This window comes from Electrophorus electricus, chromosome 20 (assembly GCF_013358815.1).
Source record: "Electrophorus electricus isolate fEleEle1 chromosome 20, fEleEle1.pri, whole genome shotgun sequence".
In the NCBI taxonomy this organism is placed as follows: Eukaryota; Metazoa; Chordata; class Actinopteri; order Gymnotiformes; family Gymnotidae; genus Electrophorus; species Electrophorus electricus.
Genome location: NC_049554.1, coordinates 7,444,246 through 7,467,148, shown reverse-complemented (window position 1 = coordinate 7,467,148; position 22,903 = coordinate 7,444,246). Strand labels below are relative to the sequence as shown.

Genomic DNA, 22,903 nt, shown 5'->3' with positions numbered 1-22,903 from the left:
CGTTTAGACACATCGTCAGGATTTCAGCCGAGACTGCTAAAATTGTGAAACTTTAATATTGGCCAATATTATCAGCTACCCAATATACCGATCAGGCCTTATCAGAAAGCTAGCAGTATTAGTCAGGAACTCCTGTAGGCCAGATTTAGGGTCAGTGGGGGAACACCAGCTGATGGTGAACAACAGATGCACTGAAACACTGGAGAAGTGAATTCAAACATTAAGACACTGAAAACAAACACACACACAGACACGCATGCGCACACACAAAAATATTGGTAAGTAATGATCTCAAACAAAAAGCAGAAGCCTGCATTTGACGGGAGTGGTAATATCACGCCAAGCAATCTGCTGCACATCGCAGAAGAAAATGCAGAATTCTACAAGTTTCAAAAAGTCTTTAGAGAGGAGGAGCCTGTGTATGTCTGCACTTCACGGGTCAACACAGAGCGATGTGCACCTGCCATGAGAACGAAAACGCCCTCAAAGAAACCCGGTCTGGACTGAAGGGCACTCACAGTGCAAAGGTAAGAACCTTCTGATTCAGCTTAGATGGTGAAGCCTAATCAGGAAACAAGAAACTGGGTCTTAAAGTAAACAAAGTGAAGCAGGTTGTGTGAGCAGGCCGAACAGCGGCAGCTGTGCACCAGGGCATGCTGGGTGGCGTGTGGTGTTAATATCCACCTCCTCTCAAATGCTCGGCAACCACCAGCAGGTCTGGGCAGTCTGCCAAACAGTCCTGACTGCAGGGGTAAACTAGTGTTCTAAAACACACACACACACACACACACACTCCGAGCCACATCACACCCTGCTGCTCCCACCCAATATTAGTTGCTCATGCTGAACGCACACTGCACTGAGACAAGGTGGTGAGTCTTCGCTAAGGAAGGTGGAGAAAAAAAATAAACACGACACCAGGAAGAGGAGAGCAGAGAAGAAATGAGGAGAGGAGAGTTGATTTATTACTACCGTAGAAATATGACAGTCCTGGAAACAGGCCAGTAAATCTCCCTGTCTGTCTCACACAGGCACACAGATGCTCCCAAACACAAATCAACTTACGTGGGAATGTGAAACCTCAGAATCACTTCTCACAGTGGAAAAAAAAAACCACACACTTAAAGAATACATCCAAATCTCTACTCAACAAAGACCTGCAGCTAAAGACCCCAGTCACTATATGCACACAACCTCACAATACATCCCCCTTTAGCAAACCACTGACACCACCTAACCAGACCACCACACACCTGGCAAACGACCTCACATAAGCAGACCACCACACACCTGACAAACGACCTCACATAAGCAGACCACCACACAGCTGGCAAATGTGTGAAGCTGCAAGTTAATTATTAACATTAACCGATTTGATGTAAAGCAAGTTAATTCAATTCATTAAGTGCTTGCCTCATTAGTATGTTTGGTATTAATACTGAGTACAAAGGCAATAGCAGCAGGTCATATGAGTGTCATGTGTTGTCCTGTAGAAGGTACGTCTACAGGACGTAAATCCTGTGATGTGAAGCAAAGATGACAATGCTCCAACCAAAATCTCCCAACTGAACATCCACAGGTCTGCAGGCGCATCCCAACGCACAGTATTCAGGGCAATTAACACAAACACAAATAGTGTTTTAATTTTTTTTGCTTTGGTTTGAGTTTTTTTTGTAACTCGAGCACAGAAGCAACCCATCAACCAAACTGTTTATGCTCACACAGACGCAAGGGCAGCTCACAACTTAGCAACAGACTTTGAGACCATTTTCCTATTAAACTAAAAGTCAAGCACATTAGGAAAGACCCAAAAAGCTGATCAGCTCCTGACTCAAACCACAACCACCACCAGTCTCACACACAAAGGGAACAGATGTGGAGGATTGGACATAAGCCCTGCAACAGGAACGCCTTCCGGACTTCCAACCAGGAACGTCTTCCACACACCCAGCTGTAGACTGGAGCTAAACACACCTGCTGTAGGCGGGAGTTTCCCCACCTTACTCCGCCCTTCAACATCACAATGGCAAAACCACAAAAGTGGAGGCTGCAACATGTAACTAAAGTGGCTGAAAACCCACGAGCCTAGCAGGGACCGGCATTGCCACCGTGACCAGCCATTTCCTCAGACTCCTTTCCCAGTAGGTCCTGGTCTGGGGAACAACTGGGCCTGCAAGCTGAACATTGAGGTGTTCTGGCTCTGGTTGGGCCTCTGGGACAGAACCAAGGGGTGAAGGGCCAGCAGAAACGTTTCACTGCATATAAAAACCAACAGCGTTGGCGGCATCTCCGGCAAGGAAGAAGCGCGTTGCTGAGTCACTTTTAGATGCAGGTCTAGAGCGACTAGATAAATCCAGCATCGAATTCCGTGCCACCATCAGTGGGTGCGTCGCAGCCATGTGGGCGAGGAGAGACATGCCACAACACTCCCTGTGACCCGACCCCCCCCACGCCCCCGGGGGTTTTTCATCTCGGTTGTGTTAAACGTGCTGGATTAGAGTGAGTGGAGACGCAGCAATGGGAGAACATCAAATATTAACTGAAGTATTGTAAACAAAGTGGAAATCAAAGGCTAGTTCTCCCTCTTTCCCTCTCCCTTTCTCACAGAGTGGTGGTTGGGGGGTTACATAGTGTTATATGGCGGAGACTTACCATAGTGTGCGTGGAAGGCCTGGGGTTTGACTACCTGACTACAGTGGCTGCACATCACCAGGTAAAAGTCATCCTGTGCAGGACACTGGCCAAATATGGGCATATCTGTAGAGAAAACACACACACACACACACACACACAGCAGGTCAAGGTTTAAGATCATCTGTCTTACATGGTCAACATTTCCCATACATGATTGTTCGGAATGTGGCATCTGCCGCACACATCAGTAATCAAAGCTCCAGCAGTCACAGGGATTCTGGGAAAAACGCCACTGTTTGGGTGCAAGTGTGTCCGTATTATCTGTGTAAATATTTTACAGAGTTACAGTGAAGATCTGGCAACTTCTAATATAGATTATTATTTCAATCCAGAAACATACATACTCACACACGCACAAACACACACACAAACATGCGCACGCACAAACTCGCACACTTACAAACATACACACACTCGCGCACGTACGCACATACAAACGCATGTGCACATGCAAACACACACACGTGCACAAAAACACACATGCACACGTGCACAAAAACACACACACACGGTTGCTTCTCACACAACTGTCCAGTGCAGCTTTTGTTTTGCTGGTTACTGCAATTTCATTTTTCCAAAACTGATATTGCAAAAGGCAACAATAAACAAACTGTCAGATAAATCACAGTTGTTGTTTTTAAAGGTCACGACCAATCTCAAAATGTCAACACACACACAGCCTGGTCTTCGATGGCCAGCGCACTGACAAGCACCGTGGGACCACTGATAGGCACAGACCACTGCATCCGAACGTCAGGGGGGGAGCTGGAGCCACTCAGCTGACGACCACGGAGGCGTGTCAAAAATACTGGCGTGAAAGCAAATCAGCCAGAGGAGAGGGGGAGAGAGAGACAGACAGAGAGAGAGAGTGACCAAGACAGAGAAAGAGACCAACAGAGCGGTGGAGTGGAACAGTGCGGGTGCTGTAAAACGCGAAACATCTGCAGGCTTCAGGCTGAACCGAGCTGGTCAGCACCTGTACACACTCAGCATCGGTACAGACACTCGGCATCCATACACACTCTGCATCTGCACACACCAACACTCGGCTGGTCCGCAGTATCTGCCCCAAATGAGACTAGAGAGTTTGTGCTCTGTTAAAGGGACAAGAAGGTCTGACAACACTGCTCAAATAACCACGCCAAAAATAGACAAACGTCATCAAAAATAGAAACAGGAACAGGGTACATACAAACACAACTGTTCCCTGCATGTACTACGTTAGAACTGGCTGCAGATGCACCACGTGACCCAACACATCGCGTGCGTTCAATTCATCCATTTTAAACATGTAATTACTGTAACAACATTGTCAGAGAGCCATGCCCTTCAGTGAGTCACATGCTGAAACACAAATAAGTGCTTTGCTAGCAAACCCAGAACGATGCACGCGGTGCTAATAAGAGCCGTCTGTTTAGGAGGAAAATATTCCAATTAACTGGAAGAAGAGAGGTCAGATCATGAGGCCATGTCTGAGATTGAGACGAGTGATGTCTGAGACTGAGATTAATGAGATTGAGATAACTGATGACTGAGATTTGGGTTTCCCAGAGTAACGGGAACACGCAGAGCGTCCTACGCAGAGCGTTTCATCTGTGCTGCTAAGTGGGTGTTCAGCACAGCCATCATCCAACAAACAGAAATCATTTTAAAATGAGTCAATAAAATCAATCCAGTGCAGTTTGATTTGTTAATATTGCATTATGTTAAATTATATTAGTTTAACTTATTATCTTCTTCTTTATTATTATTATTATTATTATTATTATTATTATTATTATATTACCTTCAGCAGGTTTCATCAGTAGTAAATCTTAATTCATCTCTATAGGACTTGGAAAGTGAAGCAAAGATCTGATGGTTCGAGAGCAACTACAGTCTGATGTGGCGTTGCAGCGAGTCCCACTAATGGAGAGGGGAGTCATGCTGGGTGTGTTATGCCCATGCCGTAAAGACTCTGCCCCCACTCCCCATGCCATAAAGACTCCTCCCCCAGCCAACTCGGCACACCGGTGAGCTTCAGCACGACCTGGCAGGAAAACGCAGGTAAACAGGTTATTTTCTTTGCTTGTTTGTTTGTTTGTTTCCGATAGCCCTGATGTTGCCGTGGTGTCTTGATCATTTACACAAAGGCAGATCCCCACCGTTAATGAACATTAACGTCACAGTTGGGAGTCGTCACAGCCTGGACCACATACGCGAGCCGGTACGCTAAACACTTCAGACCTTCTGAAGTAGCACATGAAGTAGATCGAGCACCTTACTGATTCTCTGCTGCCTTAATCAGCACTCATGGTGGTGGTGGAAGGTCAAAGGTCAGGAGGCAGGCAGATACATGTGCCTCTCCCGCTGCAGCTGTTAGGAATGTGACCTTTAACCTGGGCCTCCAGTTGCCTCCAGTCCGGGCAAAATCATGTGTAACCAGTCGAGGGCACCTACCAAGGGCATCTGGGCATCTTTACTCTAATTGCCCCATTAAAAACACAGAGGGTCCAGATGGCCTTTTAAGGGTCTTAAAAGCGATTTGGTGATTCCCGGGATGCCGGTCTGAACAGAACAGGACGAGAAGCTTCAGGAACTGGAACGGACAAGCACATGCAAAAGTGGCTGAGACAGAGAAAAGGGAGACGACCATCTTCACAGTGTTATGAGAGAGGGGTGGAGAACATGGAGCGTCATGCAGGAAGAGAGAACAGAGCAGGGGACAAAGAGTGGAGAAATAAGATGAGAAGAGAGAAAGCGAGGGTAGGAAGAAAAAGAAAGGCTTAGGCTTAGGCTTAGGCTTAGGCTTAGGCTTAGGCTGTGATCTGATCATCTGACCATCTGACATCCTCTCCGGTCACTGATAAACCTTTTTAGAAAGCCTGTGTACAAAGAAAGACGCAGCACACTCACTGCCCTACCTGTCAGCCTGCTGCATGTGTGGGTCAAGGTGTGTGTGTGTGTGTGTATGTGGGCAAGTGTGTGTCGGAAAGTGAGTGTGTGCGGATGTGCATGTGTGTGCATGCGTGTGCAATGGATGATTGTGTGTGCAAACAGACGTATGGCCATTCCAAGATGTGTGTTAAAAAACGGAGTCATGGTAGTGTTCCTGACCATCTTCAGTTCAGCGGGCCAGACCACAACGTCCAGAGCTCCGTTTCCAAGCATACTGGAACACCGACTACAGGCGCAGGATGGCACATCATGCAAACATTATTCCAGTCCTGCAGTCAGAGCAAGGCCAGCCAAGCACAGCGTGACCAGAACAGGTAGCACATAAATGTAACAAAAACATGACAATACGACAATAAAAACAAAAACTATAACCACTTTTAGTCCAAATAGCCTACATAACTGGAGCGTTTTAACTCATTATCACCTTGTTACTGCAATCGAAAATAACTTTTTAAAATGATTTTCCATTGCCTGTTGTATCACTACATCCTTCTATAACTGCTCAATCTGAGATGCATAATTCTTGACGAGCTTTCTAAAATTATTCACTGACCACTAATAAAGAACCGAAAGACAGACGACATACATGCAGGGACAGACGACACGTGCGTGGAGACAGGTGAGCTGTCCTCTGGTCCTGCCTGATGTTTCTAATTGTTAAAGGATTCTACCAAAACGGAAGACAACTAAATAGTCCCAGTCTCCTCCTCTTTGAGACCCTGATTATGGAACCTGCCTGGCAGATGTGAGAACTTACCAGTGTGATGATGAAACTCACACTGCAGCAATCAACACTAGACAACAGGATGGACTCAGACAAACGCCTCTCACACACACACACGACAACACCCAGAGCTCACACACACACACACACGACAACACCCAGAGCTCACACACACACACACACGACAACACCCAGAGCTCACACACACACACACACACGACAACACCCAGAGCTCACACACACACACACACGACAACACCCAGAGCTCACACACACACACACACGACAACACCCAGAGCTCACACACACACACACACACGACAACACCCAGAGCTCACACACACACACACACGACAACACCCAGAGCTCACACACACACACACACGACAACACCCAGAGCTCACACACACACACACACGACAACACCCAGAGCTCACACACACACACACACGACAACACCCAGAGCTCACACACACACACACACGACAACACCCAGAGCTCACACACACACACACACGACAACACCCAGAGCTCACACACACACACACACGACAACACCCAGAGCTCACACACACACACACACGACAACACCCAGAGCTCACACACACACACACACGACAACACCCAGAGCTCACACACACACACACACGACAACACCCAGAGCTCACACACACACACACACGACAACACCCAGAGCTCACACACACACACACACGACAACACCCAGAGCTCACACACACACACACACGACAACACCCAGAGCTCACACACACACACACGACAACACCCAGAGCTCACACACACACACACGACAACACCCAGAGCTCACACACACACACACGACAACACCCAGAGCTCACACACACACACACGACAACACCCAGAGCTCACACACACACACACGACAACACCCAGAGCTCACACACACACACACGACAACACCCAGAGCTCACACACACACACACGACAACACCCAGAGCTCACACACACACACACGACAACACCCAGAGCTCACACACACACACACGACAACACCCAGAGCTCACACACACACACACGACAACACCCAGAGCTCACACACACACACACGACAACACCCAGAGCTCACACACACACACACGACAACACCCAGAGCTCACACACACACACACGACAACACCCAGAGCTCACACACACACACACGACAACACCCAGAGCTCACACACACACACACGACAACACCCAGAGCTCACACACACACACACGACAACACCCAGAGCTCACACACACACACACGACAACACCCAGAGCTCACACACACACACACGACAACACCCAGAGCTCACACACACACACACGACAACACCCAGAGCTCACACACACACACACGACAACACCCAGAGCTCACACACACACACACGACAACACCCAGAGCTCACACACACACACACGACAACACCCAGAGCTCACACACACACACACGACAACACCCAGAGCTCACACACACACACACGACAACACCCAGAGCTCACACACACACACACGACAACACCCAGAGCTCACACACACACACACGACAACACCCAGAGCTCACACACACACACACGACAACACCCAGAGCTCACACACACACACACGACAACACCCAGAGCTCACACACACACACACGACAACACCCAGAGCTCACACACACACACACGACAACACCCAGAGCTCACACACACACACACGACAACACCCAGAGCTCACACACACACACACGACAACACCCAGAGCTCACACACACACACACGACAACACCCAGAGCTCACACACACACACACGACAACACCCAGAGCTCACACACACACACACGACAACACCCAGAGCTCACACACACACACACGACAACACCCAGAGCTCACACACACACACACGACAACACCCAGAGCTCACACACACACACACGACAACACCCAGAGCTCACACACACACACGACAACACCCAGAGCTCATACACACACACACACACACGACAACACCCAGAGCTCACACACACACACACACACGACAACACCCAGAGCTCATACACACACACACACACACGACAACACCCAGAGCTCACACACACACACACACACACACACACAGAGCTCACACACGACAACACCCAGAGCTCACACACACACACACACACACACACACGACAACACCCAGAGCTCACACACACACACACACACACACACGACAACACCCAGAGCTCACACACACACACACACACACACACGACAACACCCAGAGCTCACACACACACACACACACACACACACGACAACACCCAGAGCTCACACACACACACACACACACACACGACAACACCCAGAGCTCACACACACACACACACACACACACGACAACACCCAGAGCTCACACACACACACACACACACACACGACAACACCCAGAGCTCACACACACACACACACACACACACACACACACGACAACACCCAGAGCTCACTCACACACACACACACACACACACACACACACACACAACACCCAGAGCTCACTCACACACACACACACACACACACACACACACGACAACACCCAGAGCTCACTCACACACACACACACACACACACACACACACACACGACAACACCCAGAGCTCACACACACACACACACACACACACACACACACGACAACACCCAGAGCTCACACACACACACACACACAATGACAACACCCGGAGCTCACACACACACAAACACACACACACAATGACAACACCCGGAGCTCACACACACACAAACCACGACAACACCCAGAGCTCACACACACACAAACCACGACAACACCCAGAGCTCACACACACACACACACACACACACACCACGACAACACCCAGAGCTCACACACACACACACCACGACAACACCCAGAGCTCACACACAAAACAGAAATCAGAATCAGTTGTTCCTAACTGATGAGAAGGCATCAAGTAACAGCATATAAGAGTGTGTGTTCAGACAGGTACTGGTTGTGGGCCTCTACTGTTTTGGCTGTTCTTCATGCAAACACTCACATGTAAATGGGATTTAAATATCTGCGATACACTGCTGAAAGAATTCTACCGGTGCGTGGTAGCTAGTGGTGTGTTGGGAGTGGAGTCTAGACTTAAGAGGCAGACAGACTGACTAAGCTGAGGAAAGCCAGCTCTGTGGTGGACCTGGAGCTGGTCAGTGTGGAGACAATCCCTCGCACCCTCTCAAAGAGGAACTGGGGCAGTTCATTTAGTCATAGACTCATTCCACCCAAGTGTAGGACAGAACACTTTCCATGTTCTCTTGTGCCCACTTTTGTGCCCAGCAGCTGAGGACACAGTGCGTCTGCAATCAGACTATATAACAGCAGCTGCAGTCGCAGTGCGTCTGCAATCAGACTATATAACAGCAGCTGCGGTCACAGTGCGTCTGCAATCAGACTATATAACAGCAGCTGCGGTCACAGTGCGTCTGCAATCAGACTATATAACAGCAGCTGCGGTCACAGTGCGTCTGCAATCAGACTATATAACAGCAGCTGCAGTCACAGTGTGTCCTCATTCTGACCAGCGCCCTCCTCATACAAGAACTCAAAAGTCTCTTTCTCACACTTTATACTGCACTAAAGTCATTACACAGCATGTACATGTGTATATATTTTTTTCTTCCTGTAGCTACATATACTACTGTTATATTATACTTCTTCTTCTTCTTCTTCTTAATAATAATAATAATAATAATATTGTGTGTGTCCGACTACTATGGTACACTATGTATATAATTATTAATATATATTATGTTGCTGCTGTTATTATTATTGTGTGTGTCCTACTACTATGGTACACTATGTATATAATTATTAATATATATTATGTTGCTGTTGTTATTATTATTGTGTGTGTCCTACTACTGTGGTACACTATGTATATAATAATTAATACATATTATGTTGCTGCTGTTATTATTATTATTATTATTGTGTGTGTCCTACTACTATGGTACACTATGTATATAATGATTAATATATATTATGTTGCTGCTGCTGTTGTTATTATTATTATTATTATTATTATTGTGTGTGTCCTACTACTATGGTACACTATGTATATAATTATTAATATATATTATTTTGCTGCTGTTATTATTATTATTATACCCTATTCCACTGTGGCACTGATATTGTCTACAGTCCCAGTATCCTCTATGCTGTAAACCTGCTGCTGTTTGGGGATCAAGAAAGGGAATCTTAAACACATAAAAGCAAAACTAACAATTACCGTGAATCAAAACCTTGTTGCACTCATAACAATTAAGACAAGGACAGATCAGGTCCCAGGCCCCAGCCCCAAACACACACACACACACACACATTTGGCAACCTTCGTCTCTACGGAGATATTTTCTCAAGATGAGCAAACTCAGCGTCACAGATCAGTACCACCACTCATGTCCCCTTTGGCAGATGACAGCCGGTCACTAGGACGTGCTCCCATCCCCCAGGTTCTTCCCACACAGACTGATCTGGTGTAAATGGCAAGATGCCTCTCCCGTGCGCACACACTGGTTTCTTTGTGTGTCTGCGGTAAACGTGTGGTTAGATAAGAGATCCTCAGAAGTACAAAGTGCACCATGTGACCCAAACAAACCCGATCCAACACAGGAGACTCTGACACTGTCACACTCGCATGAGATTGAGTTCATTTCCTTTCTTTCACAGGGTCATGAAACCAGACACCTGATGACTGCACCGACAAAATCAGCAATATGCAAAACACAATCCATTTGGTTTAATAAGCCGTTATAAGGACGGAGGAGTGAGACGCTGCGCGGCAACAGCGGGACTCGCGGGTGCCGCTCACCGAGCGGTAATGACAGGACTCACGTGTGCCGCTCACTGAGCGGTAATGACAGGACTCACGTGTGCCACTGCCCCATAAGCAGCAGGAATTACTGCTGGCGTGCTGATCTGGGGTGTTGCGCAGGGGAAAGCAGAGCACAGCACAAGTCCAAAACGTTCCAGGACAGACAGACAGTTAGCGCCAACGCACTGCATTCGGATCGGATTTCCCAGACATGGAGTAAAGGGTCTTTACTTATTGTTTGCATCAAGACACTACTGACTTACATTTAATTTGCGACATGCCATTAAATTCACTTGCAACATATCAATGGTAGTTTAACCGAACTATTGAAAGGGTTTTTTTTAGACTTAAGGATTAGGACCAGTATAGGCCTGGAAAACCTAAACTGCTTTTCCCCCTCATCATCAAATGAGCGTATATATTAAAAATAATTACTGTAACTACAGAAAAAAAAAATTAAAAAGTAAGGTTAAAAAAGGTTTCACCTCTGCTGCTGGTATTATAAGGTTGCCTTTTCAAGTGTATCGTCTTTCCAATTTAGCCTGTAAGCTCGAACTATTTCTAACCACATTTTGACAAGTTTTGCATAAGAGTCATCAGCTAAGGCCTTAGGAACCATGAATCAGACGCAACTAGGTGAAATCCACTGGCAAACCTACTTTGATGGTTGCTGCCACTTTTTTAATTTAGATCTCATAACAGCTGTATGAAATTCAAAGCTAAAGAAACATGTGGCTCTTTTTAGACACAAGGTCATAATCACTGATCTCTGTGCCACATTTTTTTTTTATTTTGTCAGGCACATAAATTAATCAGAAAAGCAAGACTAGGGAGGGTTAAAGCAGAAAAGGGACCTTTTTCGTATTTGACACCAACACATGCTCCTGCGTCACACAGCAGTGATCAAGTTGATTACTACTGCGTATAAAACACGAAACTACAGCCTAGGACAGCCACTCCGTCCCCCTGAACTTTCCATGGGGGCCCTGGGGGAAACGCCACTGTATTCCATAAGCTCCGCTAGCAAAAGTCTTATGCACTTGTTTGTCCAGATTTCAGCCGGTGCGCGTAAAGTGAATACAGCACCAAAACAAACACGCCGTGGCTCGGAAAAAGATCCTCTACTCACCGTCTCTGCACAGACGCATGGCTTCTCGATTTTTCCCGCACTCTTTGAAACTTTCTTCCGATTCTGCACCTACAGAAGCGATTTGAAACGCGTCAGGTAAACAGTTCCACTTGCTTGGTCGTGCTGTTGCTACCTATCAGTATCGTTTCTTGTTATTTCTAAACTGCACGCAATCGGGAAAAGCTCGCGTTTTTAAGAGACCACCGCAGATGTAATACGACTCGACCGCAGCCGGCCACTCACCGTCGTTCCCGTGGAGTTTCACAGCGTCGACCCAGCTGCTCCAGGACTGCCCCAGTATTCTGTCCGGACTGGGAAGGGAGCCGCGCTCGGCGCCGGTCGCCATTGCTGTGGCGCCCTCTCCCCGCTGCTGCCTCGGCGGCCTGCCCGCTCGGCGCGGCTCCGCGCTGACGTCAGCCTCGGCCCTTTCCGACATTCTTTCCGCTACAGTGTGACGAAACAGCAGTTGAACGTTTACGGCGGAGAACGCGGCCGCCTCGTGTGCGCACGTCGGAGAAAGCGCGTGCTTTCACCTACGCCTGTTCCCGACGCGCGTGGGGCTGGAACGGCAGGCGCCTGGGCCCGCGCGCATCGTACAGTCGGGTCAGCGCACGTTTAGGGGATAAGAGAGTTAAGAAGGAATTAGGAACTTCACTCGACCGACGACAATCTGGGGCACACACAGCAGAACTGTCAGCGTGTCGTTCTGTTAACGCAGTTTTCATAGTTAACTTATTGGCTTACCGACTTACTTTGGAAAGCTGCACGCCAGTACGGACGAGAGTCATTAACTAAACATTTAATGTGCGTGTTACATATATAAAACAGCAGAGCGATAGCCTGCGAGCGTAGCGTAATCAAAAATGCCCGTTAATGACTCGTATCCAGCAGACAGTACGTTTCAACAGCAAAGTACTGCCCTTTAGCTAATGATTAAGAGACAAGACTCTTCACTGTAATGTGTAGAGCGTATAATCAATTCTAGTGTGGTCTGGGTCACGCCTGCCGGGTGATGACCTGCGCGCATATCTGTGCTCACAGCCTACATACAAGACTAAGAAGCGCTGAGGGCACGCGGAAACGTGGCCCTTCATCGCACTGCAGCCCAAATTATTTGTCAGCTGTACTTCACAAACTGATCAGGGTGTTTTGATCTGTGGCTGTGTAGCTGGCGCTGCGTGCGTCGTTACTGGAAATCAGGGACTCAGGAAAGTGACAAGTCAGCTTGTTCATTATGACACACTAACGATTCTGGAGGAAGAAAAGGGATTTTCTTGAAGCTTAATAAATTGCACCCCTCTCACGTGGTTGATTTTTTTGTAATGGTCCTCACCCAGTCAAGAGTTGCGGCAGGCAGAGCAACCTGATGATATATTTGTCAAATGAGAGGACAAGTGATGAGCTGTCATGAAATAACTTCAAAGTGGTGTGTGTACTGTTTACAGTTGAGAAAAGCTAGCAGTCTAGGTAACATTTTACGGTTGTCTTATGTAAGGCTGCCTCCGGATACATTTCTTCAAACTGTGAACAGTAAGAACTCATTTAATTATGGGTTCTGCAAGGATTATTATTAAATTATGATCTGGAACTACACACCATTTTCTTTAGAGGATAAACCATCAACAGTGTGGACAAACTTTAACTTTAACTTGGAATTCCACTTCTCAGAAAAATAATCCTCGAGAATGGTTAAAACTAAAGAATGGTGTAACATAATACCACATCACATACCTGACACACTTACATATGACATACACTCCAAAATGTATTTATTCAGAACACTGGTGCTAATCTGGTCCCTGATGTGAATAAACATGTTTCTGGAGCCCTGGGAAGTGTTGTAATCCAAACTGGTGTGGTTGTGTTTGAAACTGACATATATTCAAAAACACCACAGCATTTGCAATGGAATGACAAATAACAATAGTGTATTTGTAAATAACAATAATGTATTTATAAATAACAATTGTGTATTTGAAGTGTAAACTCAGAAGTGAGTGGTATGCAATGTTCCACCATGCTTTGGGTTTTCAAATCCTGTTAAATCTAGTTTCCTAAAGTATTACTAAAGCATTACTCTTATCTAGTAAGATAATACTACTTATATAATCATGCAATTATTATTGTAGTGGTTACCGGAGTCAAATCCTAGTTTTTGACGTGAGCTCTCTAATGCTTGTCCTGGAGTCCTGCAAGGTGGGAGCACTGCACAGGCGAGTATCTTTCCTGTACAGTTATATTTACATTTACGCCATCTGGCAGACGGTCTTATCCAGAGCGACTTACAAAAGTGCTTTGTCATTTACTCATAGAATGAGTACACAGGTAAGTATCTTTCCTGTACAGGTAAGGATCTTTTGTGTTTTCCAACAACTCAGTGAAACAGCAAGACAAAATTTGCAGAGGCAAACCAAGGACCTTCAGGATTTTAGTTTGATAAAACTGCTCTGCACTAAAAGAGGGTTTCTGTTAAGAACCCACAGTAACAGTTTAAATTGGTCTATGACTACTTAATCTGTATGCTAAAAGTGGAAAATTGTCCCTAAAGCATGACAGATCATATAAGCACCATTACAGTTACATTAATTAAGCTCATATGCAAGGCAGAATGAAGCTACTCAAAAGAGACTTATTAAACGTCACAATACTGATTCAGGATCTGTTTTTGCGTTTCATGGTCTAATGAGTACAGCTGAGCGGAAAATCCAAAGATGGTCCTAAGCCAGTAATCTTTCTTTGAGTTAACCATACAAAAAGATCTGGGCTTTGTGTTAAATGTATTGGGGGGGAATGTAATTTTTGGGGGGGCTTTAAGTATCAGCAAAATAAATGGAAGGACATAATTCCTGTGACCTCAGTGTGGCTCAACAGCAGGTTAAGGAAGGTGATGAGAACTAGCTGACCATTGAGCCCCACTCATCAGCCACTGCTGATCTCTGCCAGTCTCCCTCATCCGTTAAAGCCCCATCTGGAAACTGCAGAAAAAGCACCTGAGCTACATCTGCAATGATTTTCCCCAGAGAGCCATTATGGGAAATAAAGGATTGGATTCACTGAGCAGAGTAGGACAGGGGCTTAAATGCATTAAATATTAAATCTATTTGCAGGTTTATAATACACTAAAATGTCAATCAGGATGACATTATGTGTTTACTGACAACCATGCGATCCATGTACACAAAAACGTAAACATGGAAAACTTGAAGATGCGGACATCTTACTGAAATCAGAACAGGAACAACAACTCTGAAGATGAGATCAGATTTCCTGAACACTCGCATATTAAGGTAGAGGTAAAATCATTCTTTAGTATTTATCATTACACCTGCTATGTGTTGCATCATTACACCTGTTGTGTTGTAACGGTAATGTGTTGCTAAAAATGTGTGTAAAATAAAAAACTTTGTTGGTTTTGTTAAATAAGTCAGAAATGCCCAACATACGAATGGAAAATGATACTTTCATTCAGTTCAGTGTCCTACACAACTGTGCATTGATATAAAAATGTAAGTGTATTTAATTATCATGTATCCTGTAATACTGAATCATTTTGTATTGTACTGTATAACTCCTGAAATAAATATCTGTGTATTTCCAGATATCAGTTTACATTTACTCTCCTTCCTCAGTAGTATCGATGCCTGTGCCATAAACACTGACATTAAAAACACCTGAATTTGAGTGAGGTGCGCCGAAGATCTCGTACCTAGTCAAAAGTGAAACCTGGAATTCAGCTGCACAGTCAGCAGATCGTCATCAGTGTTGGTGAATCAGGTCGGCCCAGCGCGCTGACAGCAGGACCTGCCAGCAGACAGCACAAGCAGAGCGAGATAGCCGATGATGCTGTTCTCATAGCCTGCGAGCCGTAATCACCATTTAGGGAGTTAGCCACACGTCTGTCTGTGGGAAATGCTGTTTGGCGCGAGGCCAAGAGGCTCTTGCTGTGGCTTTCTGGTGTCAAGAAAACTGGTAGTTGAGCTACTTGGGGGGAAATCTGTCGCTAGAGTAATCCAGGACAATAAGCACTGTCCCTGCTTAACCACCTGACAGCCCCGTGTTTGACAGCCTAGTAATCCCTCGCAAAAAAGCAGCTCTTAAATCTGTTTGGCCTTTTACGCTGTCTCATGCTTCAGTAGCATACTGATCCAGGTAAGATGAATATCACAGACATTTTTCACAATTGTTTGATTTTGGAGTGAGTCAACACTCCACAAACAGTAAATATTAATTAAGTGAAAAGATACTAAAACAAAGAAAGTTATGATTAAAAAATAAAAAGGAATCAGATCACTATCCTGTGCGTTACAGGATATCATCAGCAGACATGAAGTTATCTGTGACTTGTGCCAATGGAGAGAGTTGAGATGCTAGTATGGGACTTTTATTGTGGCAACAAAGTTTTATCCAGCAGTTCTTTTAATGCAAGTTGTTTTATGTCAGAAAAATCTTACCATGAATACTTTTCAGAAGAGTCTGAAATGTACCCATATATTATTGCCATTATAAGCAGCCTGTTATATTTTTAACAGCATAATTATTGGTGCATATTACTAATTAATTAATTAAATGATTAGTTAAGTGACACTTAAAAAATCTCTTCATAATCTAGATGTAATGAGGTATGGTGTTTCACCTTGGCACTTACGCTGAACACTATAAGACTTCCAGCCTGATGATGGATTATTGACTTTTCAGAGAACACAAACACAAACACACACACACACACAATTCAGCGTATTGTAGTAAGAGATGTCCGAAACATTCTGTGTACTTTAACGCTACTATATATATATATATATAAACACAAACAAATACAACGTTAAAAGTAACAAACTGCGCAATGTATAATTACAGTGAGCCGACGACGACATGGTTGGTGTAGAGTTTCACTTGCATTTTTGAGAACTACAAGTAGTTTTTACTAAAGCCTTAAAAATGTTACTTAAGAGCCGCGCATGCGCCCGTGACATAATTCCTCCGCTCATGCCTGTCCACTTGTTTGCATCCTGCTGCACTGATAGTTGCTTACTTCAACTAAGCAAGTACACTTTGAGAGTGAAACCAAAAATGGCAAAACAGAAACAAAGTCAATCCAAGACTAAACTAAATTCTGATAATATGACTAAATACAGCAGACCTTCCACAGCGCTAAAGGCACACATTAAACTTAGGTAAAAATTACGTCACCTTAATAAAATGTTCCTGACATTGGGGGGGCGCTTCCTCACTAACTGTGCAGCTGGAGCCATTTGTACCATAACGTTAGCTCTTAGCCTGCTAGCATGAAACTGGCTATCTTGCAGAACAGCCATTAGCACCCAATATCGTTGTCATCTTAGTTGTCTTACCTACGTCCTGAACCCAAGAGATCCGAGAAAGTCTCCAAACTGAAGAAATATGTAGACTGCAGAGTATATTGAAAATGAAGATCGATAAAAAGAGCGACTGCAGTGTTCACTGAGTGTGGAGGTCTTCACCAGGTGCGTCCATGTCTGTTTACCAGACAGCATTCTGGGACATGAACGTCATTGCACCAGCGCGCATGCGCGCACTCACAAGGGGCGTCCATGTCTGTTTACCAGACAGCATTCTGGGACAAGAACGTCACTGCACCAGCGCGCATGCGCAGCGTTGCTAGCCATTAAACAGATGGCGTTTGAGTTCTCTCCACCAATCAGCGGGGAGAGATCTTGAGGCGGGGCACGTCTCTGGCCAGTGCCTGATTATAGTTCCTGTGCAATTGTTCAATAAAGTTTTACCGAAACGTCACACTCATATATGAGCCGCTGCCCCAGAGCAGCGTTACCTGGATACAGCGGACAGATGGGGACCATCACTGACGGTACGGGTTTGTCCTCCAGTGATGATTCCACTTTTTATTCCTCTTATGAATAAACTGTGTTTCTGTAAGTGACACCAAAAGCGGATAGTGGAAATGTAGGTGCTGGCTAACTAAAACTAGCCAGCCGGTTAGCCAAGGCGTGGGAGCTTAGCTAACGCGAGCTATCGTTAAGCTAATTTGATAGAAACGAAATAAGTGAAGTAAAACAATGGCCAGTTAAACTAGCGCTAGTTATCTTTAAAACCGCATCCGTGTTCGATGATGTCTTAAGTTTTGTCATTTCTGTTTGCTAATTTAGTTTTAGTTTCTAGTAGGCTACTAACTAGCAGTCATTGTGTAACCAGTTAGCCAGCGAGCTAACGCCAGCTGTTGGGCTTGGCTATTACTTTAGCTAACGGTCACACAGGAGGCTAGCGTAGCCTACCGACTAGCTAACGTTAGAGAGCTAATTTGGCTAACCTAGCTAACCAAGATAAACCTCTGCATTTAGACATGTAGGATGGTGATTTATAAGTTACAACATTTCGGTCCTGTGCAACATTAGCCAGTTCAGAGCATTGTTGATATGGCGGCTCACTGATGCCTGATGTAATTCTTGTAAGAACCCGTCTTGGACTGTAGTCCTCTAATGTTTTGTTTTTGGAAATGGCCTTTGGTTGATGACGACGATAACACTAACTAACAATATTGTAAAAATTATTATTGATGTTTAATAGGAAACTCTTGCAGTGGATATAAAATGTATACGAATCACTGTTAATATATTTTTGTGTAAAGAAAAAAAACTGACCATGATGAATCATTTCAAATCTATTTCCACCTTTAATGTGACATGCTGTAAAATTCAAGTGAAAAGCAACCTGAAATCATTTACAGCGGGGGAGGCTAAAATAACGTGATTGCATAAATGTGCAACTAGGCTGTATTCAGAATTAACCAATTAGATTTAGGATCGTGTTAGTCAGAACACACCTGCCATCAGTTAAAGTGACTGTATACACCCATATTTAGTCCAGCTGTTCTAGTAGTTATTTACTGTATCTTGTTGCAAAAACCATGGTCCACAAAGAGTTAAAGCATCAAAGGGACCTCACTGTTGAAAGGTCAGGAGAAGGATACAAAAACATTAGACATACCATGGAACACAATGAAAATGGTCATCAAGTGGATTAAATATGGCACAACAATGACTTTACCAAGAACTGGATGCTCATCCAAGGTTGAAAACACGAGAAGAAAACCAGGAGGCTGCTAAGAAGCTGCAGGACGTTTTGTCAAGTACTGGATGTGTACTACACGCGATGGTCTCCTTTTATTCTTCATATGTGTGGTAGGATGACAAGACAGAAGCCTTTTCTTAGAAAGAAAAGCAACCAAGCCCATCTACATTATACAGAACCTACATCAACTCTGCCAGAAGAATGTGGGGGAATGTGTTTTGGTCCGATGAGACCAGGGTTGATGATTCCAAAAGGTGTGTTTGGTGCAAAAAGGATGCCACACCCACACGCGTAGTGGTGGCAGCATTCTGCTTTGGGGCTGTTTTTCATCAGCTGGAACTGGATTTGTAGCGCAGGAGGCACCCCCTCAGTCTGATGGGTCTCTAGCACTTTTGCAAGGAAGATTGGGCAAATATTGCCAAGTAAAGATGTACCACGCTGACAGACTCCTACCCAAAAAGACAATGCTGTCATATAATCAAAATGTTCTTCGACAAAGTATCTTTCTTTCCCCTGGCTAAAAGATTTTTATTTTTTTGGACAGATTGTGGTTCACATTTAAAGATGGAAAATGTTTCAGAAATGATTCATCTTGGTCTCTTTTTTTTTTTTTTTTTCATTACAAAAATGTGGCATTTTAACAGGGGTGAGTAGACTTTTTATATCCACCGTAATGCCCCTATTACTGTATACTTCAGTACTCTGTCCCTATTATTTGATACTGCATCGCTGTTATTGTATATTACTCAGTACTCTTCATGCTTGTGTGAATGTTCTCTCAGGCCACCATCAGACAGGGACTTTTTTCCTTATATAAATGAATTAATCTTGTGACTTGTAGACTGAGAAATGTCTCTCATCTGAACTGAAATCCTCAAAAGAATTAGAAGTGATGTAGTCTTAACTTGTAGAAACCTTTTTTGACTTAAATTAAAATTCCATGAAACTCTCACCAGATGAGGTCATACGGAAACGCCTCCTTATCGATGGCGACGGAGCTGGGGACGATCGGCGTATCAATTTGCTCCTGAAAAGCTTCACCAAATGGTGCCACTCGAACGTGACACCAGAAGAAGGGTAATTTCACGCGTGTGTCTGAGAACATGTGGTTTGTGATCTTAGCAGATCCAGCAGATTTTAGCAGATTGGCAAACACAGATTGGCAATCTTGTGCTAATACTAACGTGAAAATACCTGGAGTGCCGTGACACCCTTGTAGTGCAGGGCAGTGGTAGCTCAGTGGTTAAAGGTACTTGACTTGTAAACAGAAAGTTGCCGGTTCAAGCCCCACCACTGCCAATTTGGTGTGCTTCACTGTTGGGCCCCTGAGCAAGACCCTTAACTCTCAATTACTCAAGTTGTACTCAGTCATAATTGGCTTTGGATAAAAGCGTCAGCTAAATGCCGTAAATGTCTGAACACAACTTGAGTAATTGAGGGTTAACGGTTTTCTTCAAGGGCCCAACACTGGCAACCTGGCAGTGGTGTGACCTGAACTGGCAACCTTCTGATGATGACTGATTACCTTAAGCACTGAGGCACCACTGCCCCTGAGTCATAATTGGAAGTGTTCTGAGGTCTCTTGATGTCTTTGCTGCAGTTTCACCCAGTATCAGAGGATGCTGGGCACCTTGGCACAGTGCGAGTTCTCCATGGGGAAGACCCTGCTGGTGTACGACATGAACCTGAAAGAAATGGAGAACTACGAGAAGATTTACACCGACATCGGTGAGGTGTTGCCTCCGTGTGCTTCACTGTTCCTCCGAGCCTTGTGCGTTTGTAAGACGGAAAGTCTGTTCCTTCCCCACAGAGCAAAGCATAATAGCTGCACACGAGAAAATCGCAGAGTGCAAAAAAGAAATCCAGAGGGCAAAGAGGATCCGAAAGAACCGCCAAGGTCCGATCATTCAGGACATCTGAGTCCGGCACACTGGCACTCATTTACTTATCTTTATATAAGAAGAATACAGCTAGGTTCATATTTGTATGTATGATGCTTTGACATCTTTGTTCCAGAATATGATGCACTGGCAAAGGTAATCCAGCAGCATCCGGACAGACACGAAACGATGAAGTAAGAACAAGTTTCTCTTTATTGTGCAAAACGTTTTAGAGGTATGAAGGTCATTTGCCAGAGCTGTAGAGCAGTTGGCGACTGCGTTTTCTGTACTGAACAGTGTGAAAGTGTGTGTTTGGCTTTGTGTGGCCACCACGGCCCTCTCTCTGGTTTGCACCTGACGTTACTGCACCATCCTGTTATCACAGGCAGCTCAAAGCACTGGACAAAGAACTTCACCAGCTTTCACAAATCAAAGAGAACGTTGAAGACAAGGTAAATCACCTCTTTATGGTTGGGGTGGCATTTTCCTCCCGCACACATGCTTAATCTTTGGCCACATACATACATGCGTGCGCGCGCACACACACACACGCACTTAATCCTTAACCTCTTCTCCCGCATTTTGTTTTATTTAGTTGGAGCTGCGCAAGAAACAGTTCCATGTGCTCCTCAGCACTATCCAGGAGCTTCAGCAGACCTTGGAGAGTAAGCCAGAATGTTCTTGTTACCACCACTTGGGTTGGAGTCTGTTTTTATTGAAGTAATACTAAGGTTGGTTGGCTGTGACATGAATGCAGCTTTATCTGATGCATGTCATTTATGGGTAACTGTTTTATAAAGTGCTCCAGATTTCTTTCTTTCCTGTGTAGTATGTGTTTCAGTCATCTGAATTTTTCTTGTCTGGCAGACGATGAAAACGATGATGCAAGCCAAGAGAGTCCGATGGAAAATGGAGATTAGTCCTTAACCGAGGGGTTTCTTTTTTTCTTTTTGGCCATTTTCATGTGGTGTTTCCATGAGCTCGAAAAACATTAGAACTTTGCAGTTTTGTCTTTTAATACAATTCTATACATATGTGGCAATAAAAGGAATGTTTTCATAATTCTTTGGTTTACTGTATTACACAGTACCACCATGTGGTAAGCATCGTACTTCAGAACCAGTAGATGGTGCTGCTGTGTTTGCACCACCGCTCTCACTGTTGGTACACAGTATTGATGCACCAAATAAATCTACTCCGGTACATTATGGGTAAAATCTTGTATAAGGACATTTTTAGAAGAGCAGTCTTGTACTGCCACATTACAAAGCTTTGACAGATATGCTACACATGTTCTTTTAGAAAACTCCAACCTGGTCTTGGGCCTGTGGATGTTTAGGAGGAAAAAAGATGCCCACACTCAGTCCAGCTAAGCTGCTATTTATGACCCTAATTGGTTAAGAAACAAAACTGCACAAATCTGCATCTTCCTCTTGTTAGCTTTTTGGGAAAATGCACAGTTATGTTCACAAAGGGGAAATTAAGTTAATAAAATGCATACTACATATGAACCCTGTTGCCATGGGTCATACCAGCACATCAGTAAAGAACAAAATGAGCCAAGTGTGCTGACTACATTGAGCTGTGTGTGTGTGTGTGTGTGT

General features: G+C 44.8%; 2 protein-coding genes across 2 annotated transcripts in view; one reads left to right on the top strand and one right to left on the bottom strand.

The window, feature by feature from the left end:
* The window catches only part of LOC113587335 (ataxin-7), a 28,182-nt gene extending 11,172 nt beyond the window's left edge, over positions 1–17,010 (bottom strand). The window contains exons 1-5 of the mRNA XM_035520575.1: positions 16,991–17,010; positions 16,064–16,158; positions 12,601–12,801; positions 12,358–12,426; positions 2,653–2,757 (exon numbers count right to left, since the gene is read on the bottom strand). Coding sequence (XP_035376468.1) covers positions 2,653–2,757; positions 12,358–12,426; positions 12,601–12,793 — 367 coding nt within the window. The 5' untranslated portion in view covers positions 12,794–12,801; positions 16,064–16,158; positions 16,991–17,010. The remainder of the gene's footprint in view (positions 1–2,652; positions 2,758–12,357; positions 12,427–12,600; positions 12,802–16,063; positions 16,159–16,990) is intronic.
* A 1,081-nt stretch (positions 17,011–18,091) lies between these two features.
* Positions 18,092–22,363, top strand: thoc7 (THO complex 7). Its single transcript, XM_027025947.2, has 8 exons — positions 18,092–18,199; positions 20,376–20,496; positions 21,020–21,147; positions 21,230–21,316; positions 21,436–21,493; positions 21,685–21,751; positions 21,895–21,964; positions 22,167–22,363. Exons 1-8 carry the CDS (start codon positions 18,136–18,138, stop codon positions 22,217–22,219), a joined length of 648 nt encoding a protein of 215 aa, XP_026881748.2. The 5' UTR covers positions 18,092–18,135; the 3' UTR covers positions 22,220–22,363.
* The last annotated feature ends 540 nt before the right edge of the window (positions 22,364–22,903 follow it).